The following is a 14782-nucleotide window of genomic DNA, read 5'->3' on the forward strand; positions in this document are numbered from 1 at the left end:
AAACAACCATTGGACTTCATCATGCAGCATAAAAGCTTTATGTTTTTACTTCATTGTGCCATGCAGAATGTTAAAAATCTTGTTTTGTGGGTCAAGATTTAATATTTAACCTCTTCATCAAGAGGATTCTTAAATGATGCCAGCTTTGCTGTTGTGTTAATATGTGAAAGGGAAGAATACAGTGACTGCCGGTACTTTTTTGTACCACTGCTTTGACTCATGGTACAGTGCCAGTGCTTTTATCTACCATTATGAAAATGTCACCATAATTAAAAAGGTATATAACATCTATATCACATTAAAATAGTTTTAACCTTGGTTTCTGTGATCAGAACACACTGAAAAAACTTGTCTAGAGACAAGTGATAGAACAGATAATCAGGCCGTCGCTGCGACTAGCTTGGCTAATCCTCCACCTGCGGCGCCGGCACCCTGGGTTCTAGTCCCGGTCAGGGTGCCGGATTCTGTCCCAGTTGCTCCTCTTCCAGTCCAGCTCTCTGCTGTGGCCTGGAGAGGCAGTGGAGGATGGCCCAAGTGCTTGGGCCCTGCACCCCATGGGAGACCAGGAGGAAGCACTTGGCTCCTGGCTTCCGATTGGAGCAGTGCGCCGGCCACAGTGGCTGTTTGGGGGGTGAACCAACGGTAAAGGAAGACCTTTATCTCTGTCTCTATCTTTCTGAAAAAAAAAAAAAAAAGAAGAAGAAGAAGAAGAAGAAGAAGAAAAAGAACAGATAATCAAATAACAAAGAAAAAGAAAAGTACAATCCTACAAGAGTTGAGCAATGTAGCAGTGGTCTTATGGGATATGGAAGTTGGAAAAGCCTTTTTAAGTTAGGGGGATTTGACGTTGGCTTTTACAGGTGATACTGATACAGTTGTTTGTTGCAATTAAGATGCCTCTTGGGATGCCCACATCCCTTATCAGTGCCTAGTTCATTTTCCAGCTTCTAGTTCAAATCCAGCTTCCTGCTCATGTGCACCTAGGGAACAACAGATAATGACTGAAAGTAGTTAGCTCCAACTTGGATGGAGTTCCTGGCTCCTGACTTCAGGCCGGCCCAAACCTGGCTGTTGCAGACATTTGGGAAGTGAACCAGGGGATGGGAAATTTTTGTCTCTCAATGTTTTCAAACAATATAAAAATAAGTAAGAATTTCTTTTATAAGTAGTATTTCAATTACTAGGAAAAATGTAAATATAAATTTGCATGGAAAATGCTCAAGTTATTTAATTGCAAATACTTTTAGTCAGCCTTAGATTATGTGTGAAAATGAAGGTGAGCAAGTGTCAGATACTTTATTATTAGTAGTAATTTTAATAATCAAAGAAATTCCTGGTATTTGGTTATCTTTTATAAAGACCTATATTTTTAGTAGAAATTTCCCTGTTAATGGTTTTATATAGAGTACTATAAAATTAAAATGTATATTTAGCATATCATAAGGATTATGGTAGAGAAAAATAGCAAAGGTTAAAAACCGGTGGTAGAAAAGCCCAGAAAGTATAAGAATTTAATCTTTTTTTTTCTAGTTAGTGCATATTAGATATTATGGCTTTCTGATCCTTTTGTTCGAGTACATGTTAGAATAGGTTTTGAAATTGATAGTGTTTTTTGTTTCAGGAAAGTATCTAAGACAAAAGAGAATTGACTTCCAGCTTCCCTATGACATCCTCTGGCAGTGGAAACACAATCAGGTACAAAGAGCCTGTTTTGCCAGGTTTCATTCTTAGTGGTAAAAGGAGTGGGGTGTGCAAGTCTCTTTCTTTACTTCCTCGTTATGTTTTCACCTTAGGAAGTATCAAGTGTTCCTGTGAAGGTTAGACACTAAATAAAAATGAATTTACATCCATATTTAATGTGACCTATTTGCCATTATTCATACTGCAAAATAGCAGTGAGTTCCTTCTTTCCTAGGCAACCTTCTGTTGTTATTCTGGGCTTTTATTTTGGTAGCAAAGATTCTGGTCTGTAAGAATCCTGTTTGAAGCAGATCTCCAGAGAATTTAGATGCACTGCCAGCAGCACTAAGAAATTTCAGGCTTTGTTTTTGTTGGCTTCTTCAACAGTTTGTAATTTATTTTTCATTTGCAGAAGAGATTCTTCTACCAGAGGAAACAGGGAAATGTTTAACACTTGTACTTTTAAAATCTCTTTAAATGTATTGATAAAGGCCGGCGCCACGGCTCACTAGGCTAATCCTCCGCCTTGTGGCGCCGGCACACCAGGTTCTAGTCCCGGTCAGGGCACCGGATTCTGTCCCGGTTGCCCCTCTTCCAGGCCAGCTCTCTGCTGTGGCCAGGGAGTGCAGTGGAGGATGGCCCAAGTCCTTGGGACCTGCACCCCATGGGAGACCAGGATAAGTACCTGGCTCCTGCCATCGGATCAGCGCGGTGTGCCAGCCGCAATGCACCGGCCACGGCGGCCATTGGAGTGTGAACCAATTGCATAGGGGCAAAGGAAGACCTTTCTCTCTGTCTCTCTCTCTCTCTCTCACTGTCCACTCTGCCTTTCAAAAATAAAAATTTAAAAAAATGTATTGATAAACAAATAGGAAGATCCCATTTGTCTCTCTTGCTCCCCTCATTGAAATGTTTCCCCCAGTGATTTTTGTGCTAAGTTATAGCCTCCAGGCTCCATATTGACAGCAACCATGCAAAATAAAAGTAGTCAAGGAAATGAGGTGACAGGTTCCTGAGTTCACCAGAGTGTCACTGAAGGTTAATTTTGGAAAGCCAAGAGCAATTGCCATTCCCCTCTACATTCTCTTCCCCTGAAGACCTCTCAAATTCTGAGACTATCAGTGTGTTAGAAAATTACATAAAGTTTTTGTCAGTGGAGACAGTACTTTGAACATAGTGACTGAGAAAATTATGGTGGGATTATTCTAACAAATTAATAAGCAGTTTAGTTTAAACTGCTCTCTGTTTTATACTGTCCTCTATGAAAAAAAAAAGGGCTAGCTATCTCTCCTAGTACATTCTTTTTTTTCCCCTAATGCCATTTTTCTTATCTGTCCTCTTCCCTTTATTCACTAAACTAATTGCCTCTATTGAAATTTGAAATGTGTTTTTCTATAGTTTCTAACTTGAAAAACCTAGGTATTCATCTTTTTAATTTCATATGCCTACCCAGGCCATCTAAATCAGCCCTATGCATGTTTTCCTTTATTCACTTAAATCTATATAACAACATATTGAAGAAAACAATTCAAAATGCGTTTCTGTAAACGACTTAGTAATGCTTCTTCTGTTGAATCTAATTGTCTCACTTTTTATTTTAGTGTAAAAAGTAATCACATTAAGAGTTTTCCTCAGTCATATTCAACCCAGTCTTGTAAATAGTTCCATATGAGCAGTTGAATGAACATATGGATAACTTAATGTATTTTTAGTGATTGATGCCACGGTCTAGCATTTGAAGTTAAATGCTATATCAAGATTTTTTTCTCTTTTTCTTCTAGCTATACAAAAAGCCAGATGTCCCACTATATAAAAAAATTCGTTCAAGTGAGTAACTTGGGAGTGATCTTTTCTGTCTCCATACTATCAATGTTCTTAGCCTAGCACTTGAAAAAGTATCCAGTATATTCACAAACTATTCTTTGCTGTCTTCTCAAGATGTCTACGTTGATGTCAAACCCCTTTCTGGTTACGAGGCTACCACCTGTAACTGTAAGAAGCCAGATGATGACACCAGGAAGGGCTGTGTGGATGACTGCCTCAATAGGTACTGTATTAAACTGATTCCTCTAAAGCAGGGGTGGGGAACATCTGACGCGGGAGCCACGTAAGACCCTGCCGAGGCAACCGCAGGTGGGACTCAAAATACAGTAAATCTACAGCAGGCTAATTTTTAAGTTGATAATTTTGTATGGCCCGCAAATGATGTTACAAATATCCAAATGGCGATAGACAGAAAAAAGGTTCCCACCCCTGCTCTAAAGCATAGGCTTTAAGGTATATATATTACTCTTCCTTTGGATGGAAAAGTTAAATAGGCTTTTTCATTTTTCTTAAGAAGATGCACAAAGATATGTAAAACCTTATCAGTGGACAGAATAGAGTATCAGAAAAAGGATGAAATTTAGAGTTCTGTGTACTTGCATTTTAAATCTTATTGCATAACAAAACTGGGGAAGGCTGTTTAATCCCTGTGATAAAAAGAATATTATCTTTATGGGAGAATTGTGAGGATTATAGAGTTAGGACATGGCAGTGAAAGTGATGGACAAGCACTTGATATATTTGGGAGGAAAACTTAGTTGATAAACTATTGGCATGTAGGAAATATGAATGTGATAACTGAGTCAGTGATGCTAATGAGAGATGATAATGTTATTGTCAAAGATAGAAGCAGTGGAATCTATCTCATTTGGAAGTAAGAATTATGATTTGGGGGCAAGCCTTTGACCTTACATTTGGCCACACTCTTCTCTATAGAGAAAACCATTAAGATATTACTGGAAAAGAAAGGAGTTAATGATTTCCATTAAGAGATTTTTCCTAGTTTTTGAGGATTAGTTGTGGCTTTTTTTTTTTTTAAATAAATTTACTTTTATTATTATTATTATTTTTTTTTTTTTTTGGACAGGCAGAGTGGACAGTGAGAGAGAGAGACAGAGAGAAAGGTCTTCCTTTTCCATTGGTTCACCCCGCAATGGCCACTGCGGCCAGCACACTGTACTGATCTGAAGTCAGGAGCCAGGTGCCTCTCCTGGTCTCCCATGCAGGTGCAGGGCCCAAGCACTTGGGCCATCCTCCACTGCACTCTCGGGCCACAGCAGAGACCTGGCTTTATCCACTATGCCACAGCACTGGCCCCTGCATAGATTATTATTTTTTATTATTATTGTATGAACCTATCCTTATCCTAAAGATAATTTTTTATTAAAATTTCAGCTCTTCATAGTTTTTGTTAATTTGCTTGTTTTTGTTTTGTTCTCTTTTCCAGTGTGTGGGTATATGAGGGGGTGCATAATGTGTGTATAACTTCTTTATTAGAGTAGAGGAAATACAAAATAAGGTTTCATTTCTTATATTTCAAACCTCTGCTGTGTCCTTAGCTACTCAAATTAGGAGGAAATCCAGTCTTTCTTTTTTTTTTTTAAGGTTTTATTTATTTTATTTGAGAGTTAGAGTTACAGACAGTGAGAGGAAGACAGAGGGAGAGAGGTCTTCTATCCATTGGTTCACTCCCCAAATGACCACAACGGCCAGAGTTGAGCTGATCCAAAGCCAGGAGCCAGGAGCTTCTGCCAGGTCTCCCACGGGGGTTAAGGGGTCCAAGGACTTGGGCCATCTTCTACTGCTTTCCCAGGCCACAGCAGAGAGCTGGATCAAAAGTGGAGCAGCCAGGACTAGAACCAGCACCCATATGGGATGCCGGCGCTACAGGTGAAGGATTAACCTATTGCGTCAGGGCGCTCGCCCCGGAAATCCAGTCTTTCTTCTCAGTCTCCCCTCTAAACAATTTCCAGGAATCAGCAATACCAGTTACCAATGTATTTGAAAAAGTTCATGGACAAATGGAATTATAAGAGATTATTGTGATATAAAAAATGTTTGAAATCCATGCAGTTTTTTAAAGATTTATTTTATTTATTTTAAAGACAGAGTTACAGAGAGAGGTAGAGCATGCAGTTTTCTTAATACATGTTTTCTATCACCTATTAAAAAGCTCTCATGTACATTCTACAGATCTGATGGATTGTTGTTTCAGTATGCCATCCATCCATGTCAAACCCGTTGGCTGATGCAAAGCATTCTCCTTTACCTCAAGCACAGCCTTAAAATTCATTTTATGCAGCATTTTAGTTTTATAATGGTGCCGGTAGTGAGTCCTCTGAATGTCCATAAGCCCTTAAGTAAACCTCAAGGTCCTCAAATTATTTCCTACTAGGTTCTGTCTGGGCTTCTTTGTGACAAAGGGTGTTCACTTCCACTTGCCCATAGTGGAGAATCTCTTAAGATCTTAATTTTGCTCCAAGCAGCCATATGTCCTCATATTCTTGATCCTAAAAAGTATGGAAAATTCTTTTTAAGTCTTGTTCCCCTGCCTCCAAAACTTATTTAGTCCTGACCTGGCATGATTTCCAACAGGTACATTCATTTCTCTCAAATGAACATCTCACCTCTCTTCACCAGGAATGATCTGACCTCCATAGCTTGTTAAAATCATTCATACTGGTACATTTTAACTTTAAATGTTTAACTTTAAATGTTACATTATCAGGAATAGAGTTCTCTAGCTTAATGTACATTTAAAAAAAAAAGATGTATTTATTTATTTATTTATTTGAAAGAATTACAGTGTGAGATGAGGAGACAGAGAAAAGAGATCTTCCATCTGCTGGTTCACTCCCCAAATGGCTGCAACAGCCAGGGCTAGGCCAAGCTGAAGCCAGGAGCCAGGAATTTCTGCCAGGTATCCCACGTGGGTACAGGGGCCCAAGGACTTGGGCCATCCTCCGCTGCTTTCTCAAGTACATTAGCAGAGCTACATCGGAAATGGAGCAGCTGGGACTGAAACCGATGCCCATATCGGATGCCAGCACTGCCGTCGGTGACTTTACCTGCTACACCACAGTGCCAGCCCCCTGGATGTATATTTAGAGAGAAAAAAGTCTAGTTTTTCAAGGTGATTATCTGGCTAAATTTAACAGCAATTTATATTACTATATCAGACTTCACATCAGTTTGTAGCATCTGCTTTCAGATTTTGGTAAATTTACAGTTTTGTTTAAGTAGAAACATGCTTTACTTGTATGTAACTTAGTGATTTATCCTGTTTGTTTACCTAAACAAATGGCATTTATTTGAATATCTTCAACTATAGAAACCACAAATTTTTACCAACCTTGAGTAATTATTCCCAAGTAGAAATTTTAGAAAATTCTAAGTCTCACCTGAGCATTCTTTACTTTTTATTTTTTTATTTTTATTTTATTTATTTGACATATAGAGTTAGACAGTGAGAGACAGACAGAGAGAAAGGTCTTCCTTCCATTGGTTCATCATGCAAATGGCTGCAAGGCCGGCGCTGCGCTGATCGGAAGCCAGGAGGCAGGTGCTTCCTCCTGGTCTCCCATGCGGGTGCAGGGCCCAAGCACTTGGGCCATCCTCCACTGCCTTCCCAGGCCACAGCAGAGAGCTGGACTGGAAGAGGAACAACCGGCACTAGAACCCAACGCCCATATGGGATGCTGGCACTGCAGGTGGAGGATTAACCAAGTGAGCCACAGCACTGGCCCCATCTGAGCATTCTTATATTTTTAATTTTTTAATCCATCTAAAGTGTATTGTCTTACATATTATGACACTATGAAAACATTGGTAGAGTATGGTGAATGCAGAATTACAGTTGAAATCATGAGAATGGAAGAACTCTAAATGAAACAGAAGCCAGAAATGTGCCACGGAAGGTAGAACTTAAAAGAAAGAAAAGGCAAAAAGGAGGGCACTTTCATGAGGGGTGTTTGGCAGTGTGCATATAGTAGAGAAGTCATCAAAAGAAAGAATAAGGCGGTTGACTGCTGTAAGGCAATTTCTTCTTTCTAATTGAAGATACTTGTTGAATTAAAGAATAATTTAGTATATACTTTCTATGTTTACTACTCATTTATATGCCTTGACACTGTGTGTTATTTGCCCTTTATATTGAGGATTTGATTTTATTGAAGAATAAATCAGATGACTCTAAAGGAAGTATTTAAAGTGCAGACTTTCTGCATCCTTCCTTTATAAGATTTTAAAATCAGGATTATAAATATAATTTGATATTTTGAGCTACCATTTTCTTGATCCTTCTTTATTTTAGTCATGATTAACAGCGTAAGTGGGACTCCAAATCATACATTGAGTCAGAATGGCTCCCTAAAGTTCTAGAAACTTGAAAAAAAAAATGCAGTGGGAAGACATAGAAGACATATAGCAACATTCATTTACTAGGTTTGGAAGGTGTTGCTTGTTAATCCACTGGTAATTATAGAGTAGAAATGTTACTTGTAATATAGAAATATTATTTTCAGGGGCCAAAGCTTAGGTTAAGCCTCCACCTGCAGTGCCAGCATCCCATATGGGCACTGGTTTGAGTCCTAACTGCTCTACTTTCAATCCAGCTCCCTGCTAATGATCTGGGAAGGCCTGGTTCGAAGAGTGCAAGATGCCCAAGTTCTTGGGTCCTTGCACCCATGTGGGAAGCCCAGAACAAGCTCCTGGCTCCTGGCTTTGGCCTGGCCCAGCTCTGGCCATTGCAACCATATCAGGAGTGAACCAGCAGATGAAGGATCTCGCTCTCTCTCTCTGTCCTTCTCTCTGTATTTCTGCCTTTCAAATAAATAAATAAATCTTAATGGAAAAAAAATGATGTTTTTCAGTAGTGAAATATTAAAATTCCTATAAAACAACAATGAATATACTTATTACCACTGAACTATGTACATATGATAGGGTAAGGAGCAGGCATTAGGTCTAGAATTAAGACTCCAGTTGGGACACCTGTGCATCCCATATTGGAGTGCCTGAGTTCAGCCCTGGCTCTACTGCTGTTTGCAGATTCCTGCTAGTGTACACCCTAGAAGGCAGCAGGTGATGACTTGGATCCCTGCCACCCCCATAGGAGACTCAGCTGAGTTTCCAGCTTCCAGCATTGCCTGGCCCAGGCCTGCTGTTACAGGCATTTGGGGTGTAAACCAGCAGATAGGACATCTGTGTGTATGTCTTTATGTGTTTCAGCCTTTCAAATAAGTAAAAAAAAAAAAATTTTTTTTTTTTGACAGGCAGAGTGGACAGTGAGAGAGAGAGACAGAGAGAAAGGTCTTCCTTTGCCGTTGGTTCACCCTCCAATGGCCGCCGCGGCCGGCGCACCGCGCTGATCCGATGGCAGGAGCCAGGAGCCAGGTGCTTTTCCTGGTCTCCCATGGGGTGCAGGGCCCAAGCACCTGGGCCATCCTCCACTGCACTCCCTGGCCACAGCAGAGGGCTGGCCTGGAAGAAGGGCAACCGGGACAGAATCCGGCGCCCCAACCGGGACTAGAACCCGGTGTGCCGGCGCCGCTAGGCGGAGGATTAGCCTAGTGAGCCGCGGCGCCGGCCTAAAAATTTTTTAAATGATGTTTAAGATGATAATTTTTGGGGCCAGCGCTGTGGCTCACTTGGTTAATCCTCCACCTGCGGCACTGGCATCCCATATGGGCACCAGGTTCTAAGTCCCAGTTGCTCCTTTTCCAGTCCAGCTCTCTGCTGTGGCCCGGGAAGGCAGTGGAGGATGGCCCAAGACCTTGGGCCCCTGCACCCGCATGGGAGACTGGGAGGAAGCACCTGGCTCCTGGCTTCAGATTGGTGTAGTTCCGGCCGTTGTGGCCATTTGGGTGATGAACCAATGGAAGGAAGACCTTTCATTTCTGTGTCTGTCTCTCACTGTCTATAACTCTACCTGTCAAATAAATAAATAAAACTCTTGAGGCCGGAGCCGCGGCTCACTAGGCTAATCCTCCGCCTAGCGGCGCCGGCACACCGGGTTCTAGTCCCGGTCGGGCGCCAGATTCTGTCCCGGTTGCCCCTCTTCCAGGCCAGCCCTCTGCTGTGGCCAGGGAGTGCAGTGGAGGATGGCCCAGGTGCTTGGGCCCTGCACCCCATGGGAGACCAGGAAAAGCACCTGGCTCCTGGCTCCTGCCATCGGATCAGCGCGGTGCACCAGCCGCAGCGCGCCGGCCCCAGCAGCCATTGGAGGGTGAACCAACGGCAAAAGGAAGACCTTTCTCTCTGTCTCTCTCTCTCACTGTCCACTCTGCCTGTCAAAAAAAAAAAAAAAAAAAAAAAAAAAAAAAAAACTCTTGAAAAAAAAGATGATAATCTTTTTGTATTTTACCATCTAAAGTCTAGGTGGGAGCAGGTGTTGTAGAGAAGTGAGTTAAGTAGCCACTTAAGAGTACTTGTTCCGCTGGCACTGCGGCTCAATAAGCTGATCCTCTGCCTGTGGTGCCGGCACACCGGGTTCTAGTCCCGGTCGGGGCGCCAGATTCTGTCCTGGTTGCCCCTCTTCCAGGCCAGCTCTCTGCTGTGGCCAGGGAGTGCAGTGGAGGATGGCCCAAGTGCTTGGGCCCTGCACCCCATGGGAGACCAGGATAAGTACCTGGCTCCTGCCATCGGATTAGCGCGGTGCGCCGGCCGCGGCGGCCATTGGAGTGTGAACCAACAGTAAAGGAAGACCTTTTTCTCTGTCTCTCTCTCTCTCAATGTCCACTCTGCCTGTCAGAAAATAAAAAAACAAAGAGTACTTGTTCTATTCCTGGCTGTTCCACTTCCAATCCAGCTCCCTGCTAATAGGCCTGGGGCTCCTGCCACCCAAGCAGGAGACCCAGGTGGAGTTTCAGGCTCCTGGCTTTAACCTGGCCCAGCACTGACTGTTGCAGCCATGTGGGGAGTGAATCAGCAGATGGAAGATTCTCTTTTCTCTCCCTCCATCCTTTCCTGCCTATAATATACATTCAGATAAATACGTGAATGTTTAAAAATAAGTACAGAAAGAAAATAAAGTCTGTAAGTGGTTATGAACTGCTCCAAAAAAAGTTTACAATGTGGGACATGTTTTTGGATGCAGCAGATAAGTTGCCTGTTGGGATGCCCACATCCCATATCTGAGTGCATAGCTTAAGTCCCAGCTCTGTTTCCACTTCCAGCTTCCTGCTAATGTGCACCCTGGGAGGCAGCTGGTGATGGCTCAGATACTTGAGTCCCTGCCACTCACATGGGAGACTGGATTGTGTTTCCAGCTTTGACCTAGCATATCCCTGGCCACTGGAGGCGTTTATGGAGTAAACAAGTAGATGAGAGCTCTCTTTCTCGTCTTCTCTGCCTCTTTGTCCTTCCCTCCCTCTGCCTCTTAAATAAATAAAAAATTATTTTTAAAAATTGAAATAATGCACTGTAATCATCAAAGTATTGATTCTCTCTTGGGTCACAGTTCGTTTATTTTAAGCACAGATAAATAATGGTAGTGTTTGCCCAGGATGCTGAGTTCACAGTTAGCTTACTAATTTACAAGAAACATTCAGTGTTTGCAACCTTGCTTAGAAATTTTGAGCATTGTTAATGTTTTAATTGTATGTTATTTTTAACTTATTTAGCTGTTTTCATTAAAATAAAAATTCATGTATTCATTTTTTAAATTCTTATAAGACATGGGCACATTAAGGCATGTATTATGTAAGCTGATATACAGTTACTCCTTTTCTTTCTAGAATGATCTTTGCTGAGTGTTCCCCCAACACTTGCCCCTGTGGTGATCAGTGCTGTAACCAGAGGATACAAAGGCATGAGTGGGTGCAATGTCTAGAACGATTTCGAGCTGAAGAAAAAGGCTGGGGAATCCGAACCAAAGAACCCTTAAAAGCTGGACAATTCATCATTGAATATCTAGGGGAGGTTGTCAGCGAACAGGAGTTCAGGTAGGGTGGTAAATGGCGATACTCTGGTAAAGTGGCAAAGATGTTAGAATGGAGAGTAGAAGGAATTTACTTGCACTTTAATCATTAATTGTCTTTCAATCATTTCTCTCTTCAGAAACAGGATGATTGAGCAATACCATAATCACAGTGACCACTACTGTCTGAACTTGGATAGCGGTATGGTGATTGACAGTTACCGCATGGGAAATGAGGCCCGATTCATCAATCACAGCTGCGACCCAAATTGTGAAATGCAGAAATGGTAAGAGAGCAGGAGAAGGTGAACCCAAGAATCCAACAAAACAGAAGGCATTGAAGGCAGCCAAAGGTCTACCTTTCCACAATGTCAGTCAGTCTGACCTGCAGGCTGTATAAGGCCTGTGAAATCACTTGGTCTGGCCCAGCCAAGGCGACCACAGGCAGGACTCAAAATTCAATAAATCTATAGCAGGCTGATTTTTAAGTTGATAATTTTGTGTGTATGGCATATAAATGATATAAATGCTCAAGTGGCCCTTGGCATAATAAAGGTTCCTCACCCCTTACATACACAAAGCAGTTCAAGAAGTTCCCCATCATACCAAATCCTCCAGGCAGAGGAAGCTCCTGTGTTTCTTCACTATCCTAACTACTAATTCTCAGAAAAATACTGTACTAAGGATAGCAGTAATTCCTAATATTTATTGAATGCTTACTATGGTTTAGGCACCATCCTGTACTGGCTCATTCAGCCAGTGTGTATTGTGTACTTACATGCCAGGTGGATTTGTCACAATGAGAAATAAAAGAAATAAAGTAGGAATTCCATCCTGTTAAGTAGGCTAGAATCTAGTTGAGATGGAAAACACATCTACAATGAAAAGACTATAAAGATTATGTGTAAACAACTTGGTGATTTGTAATTTTTTTAAGTTGAACAATTTTGGGTAATTTTTTTAAAGTCGTAAGTGAATATAGGAAAATACACAGATGTTAGATCTATGTTTCCATCAATTTTTACAAACATCTATACCCATGTAGCCCATATTCCTATGAAGATATAACACTTATTCATTTTCTTTCTGCCTCTTCACAGTCTCCCCACTCATTAAAGCAAACCAAAATCTGACTTGTATCATCACCTATTAGTTCTCCTGGTTCTAAACTTCGTGAATACACACTCTTGTGTTTCTGCTTCTTTCATTTAGCATAAAGTCTTTGCAATTCATCCCTGTTGTTGAATAGTCAGTGGTTTGTTACTTTTTAGTATTATTTTGTATGAATTGACCACATTTTGTTTATCTATTTTTGCTAAACAGCTTTGTATTTGAAAAGTTAGATGAACTATGAACAAATTCTTAGAAAAACACAATTTACTAAAAATGACACAAGAAGAAGTAGGAAGTCTGAATGGATAGTGTAGCAGGTAAAGCCGCCACCTGCAATGCTGTCATCCCATGTGGGTGTCGGTTCGAGTCCTGGCTGCTCCACTTCCAACCCATCTCCCTGCTGGTATGCCTGGGAAAGCAGTGGAAGATGGCCCATGTGTTTAGGCCCCTGCACCTACGTGGGAGACCTAAATGAAGCTCATGATCATTATGGCCAACAGATGGAGGATCTGTCTGTCTCTGTCCTCTCTCTGTAACTCTACCTTCCAAATAAATAAATAGTTTTTTAAAGAAATAGAAATAAAAGATTTGGTGTAAATTTCAGAAATCAATATATACAAAAAACAGTATGGAATTCCTAAAAAAATAAGACTACCATATGATCCAGAAATGACACTACTGTGTCTGTATCCAAAGGAAATGAAATCAGTCTGTTGAAGAGATGGCTGTACCCCTGTTTTTATTGCAGCACTAATCACAGTAGCTAAGGAATGGAACAACCTATATGCCCATCAACTGACATGCATGAAGAACCACGTGTCACACAATGGAATACTATTCAGCTGTAAGAAAAGCTGGACTGGAAGTCATTATGCTGAGTGAAATAAACCAGGCACCAAAGAGACAATACCACATAATCTTGTATGTGAAATCTAAAAAAGTTGATTTCAGGGCAGGTGTTTGGTACTTAACTCACCACCTGGGATGCCCATATGCCATGTAAGAGTCCCTGGTTTCAAGTCTCAGACCCACTTCCAAATCTAGTTTCCTGTTAATGTACTTGGGAGGCAGCAGAAGTTGGCCCAAGTACTGGGGATCTTGTCACTTGTATGAGAAACCTGGCTGGAGTTCCTGATTCCTGGCTTTGGTCTGGCATAGCTCTATCTGTTTCAGGTATTTAGGGAGTAAACCAGCAAATGAAAGATCTACCTGTCTCTATCACTTTGCCTTTCAAATAAATAAACTTCAAAAATTTGCTCTCACAGAAGTTGAGAATAGAATGATGATTATGAGAGGCTGTAAGGGCAAAGAAGGATAAGTAAAGTTTGATTAATGAGTAAGAGAAAGATATTCTGGTTATGGTAATTATACGCTGAATTTTTTACCTTTTTCTTTTTTTTTTCTTTTTTTTTTTTTTTTAGAGCAATAGAGAGAGGGAGAGGTCTTCCATCCACTGGTTCACTGCTCAGATGACCACAGTGATCCATAGATGATCCACAGATGACCTTAGCTGATCCAAAGCTAGGAGCCAGGAGCTTCTTCCAGGTCCCCCACATGGGTACAGGGGCCCAAGCACTTGGGCCTCCTCCACTGCTTCCCCAGGCACACTAGCAGGGAGCTGGATTGGAAGTAGAACAGCCAGGACTTGAACCATATGGGATGACAGAGCTGCAGCCAGGGCTTTAACCTGCAGTGCCACAGTGCTGGCCCCTGAGTATTTTTTTAAAACATAAACTAGAGGAAAAGATTCTGTTTTTACCATACAGTAATGATAAATGTTGAAGAGATAGATGTTTTCATCCTGATTGGATCATTACACTATGTTATATGTATATCAAAATAATGTTGGGGTTGGCCTTTGGCACAGGAGTTAAGCCAGTTGAGACCCCCTGTATTCCATATCAGAGTGCTTGGGTTTGATTTCCAAATTGACTTCCAAAACCTGCAAATGCACACCTTGGGATGCAACAAGTAATCGCTCAAGTACTTGGGTCTCTGCCACCAATGTGGGAGACCCAGATTGATTACAGGCTCCTCCCTTTGGCCTGGCCTAACGCTTGCTGTTTCAGGCATTTAGGAGTGAATCATCGGCTAGAAGATCCCTGTCTGTCTTTGTGTGCCTTTCAAATAAATAAAAAATAAGTAAGAGATATTTTTAAAATAATAATGCATGGTACATCATAAATACATACAATTTTTATGTGTCAGCTACAAAAATATATTTAAAGAAATGAATGTTGGGACAGG

At 41.3% G+C, this 14782-nt stretch overlaps 1 protein-coding gene across 36 annotated transcripts in view; it reads left to right on the forward strand.

Moving 5' to 3' along the window:
- Positions 1 to 14782, forward strand: part of ASH1L (ASH1 like histone lysine methyltransferase) — a 241742-nt gene that overhangs the window by 198402 nt on the left and 28558 nt on the right. For 33 of the 36 annotated variants that reach the window (XM_051857197.2, XM_070077550.1, XM_070077542.1 and 30 more), the window contains 5 exons: positions 1622 to 1695; positions 3462 to 3507; positions 3619 to 3727; positions 11241 to 11447; positions 11563 to 11709. In XM_051857197.2, the coding sequence (XP_051713157.2) occupies positions 1622 to 1695; positions 3462 to 3507; positions 3619 to 3727; positions 11241 to 11447; positions 11563 to 11709 (583 nt within the window). Of the gene's footprint in view, positions 1 to 1621; positions 1696 to 3461; positions 3508 to 3618; positions 3728 to 6302; positions 6638 to 11240; positions 11448 to 11562; positions 11710 to 14782 lie in introns of those variants that run through there. The other 3 variants (XM_070077561.1, XM_070077562.1, XM_070077563.1) reach the window with 2 other exon arrangements.

The sequence above is a fragment of the Oryctolagus cuniculus genome, chromosome 7 (genome assembly GCF_964237555.1).
Source record: "Oryctolagus cuniculus chromosome 7, mOryCun1.1, whole genome shotgun sequence".
In the NCBI taxonomy this organism is placed as follows: domain Eukaryota; kingdom Metazoa; phylum Chordata; class Mammalia; order Lagomorpha; family Leporidae; genus Oryctolagus; species Oryctolagus cuniculus.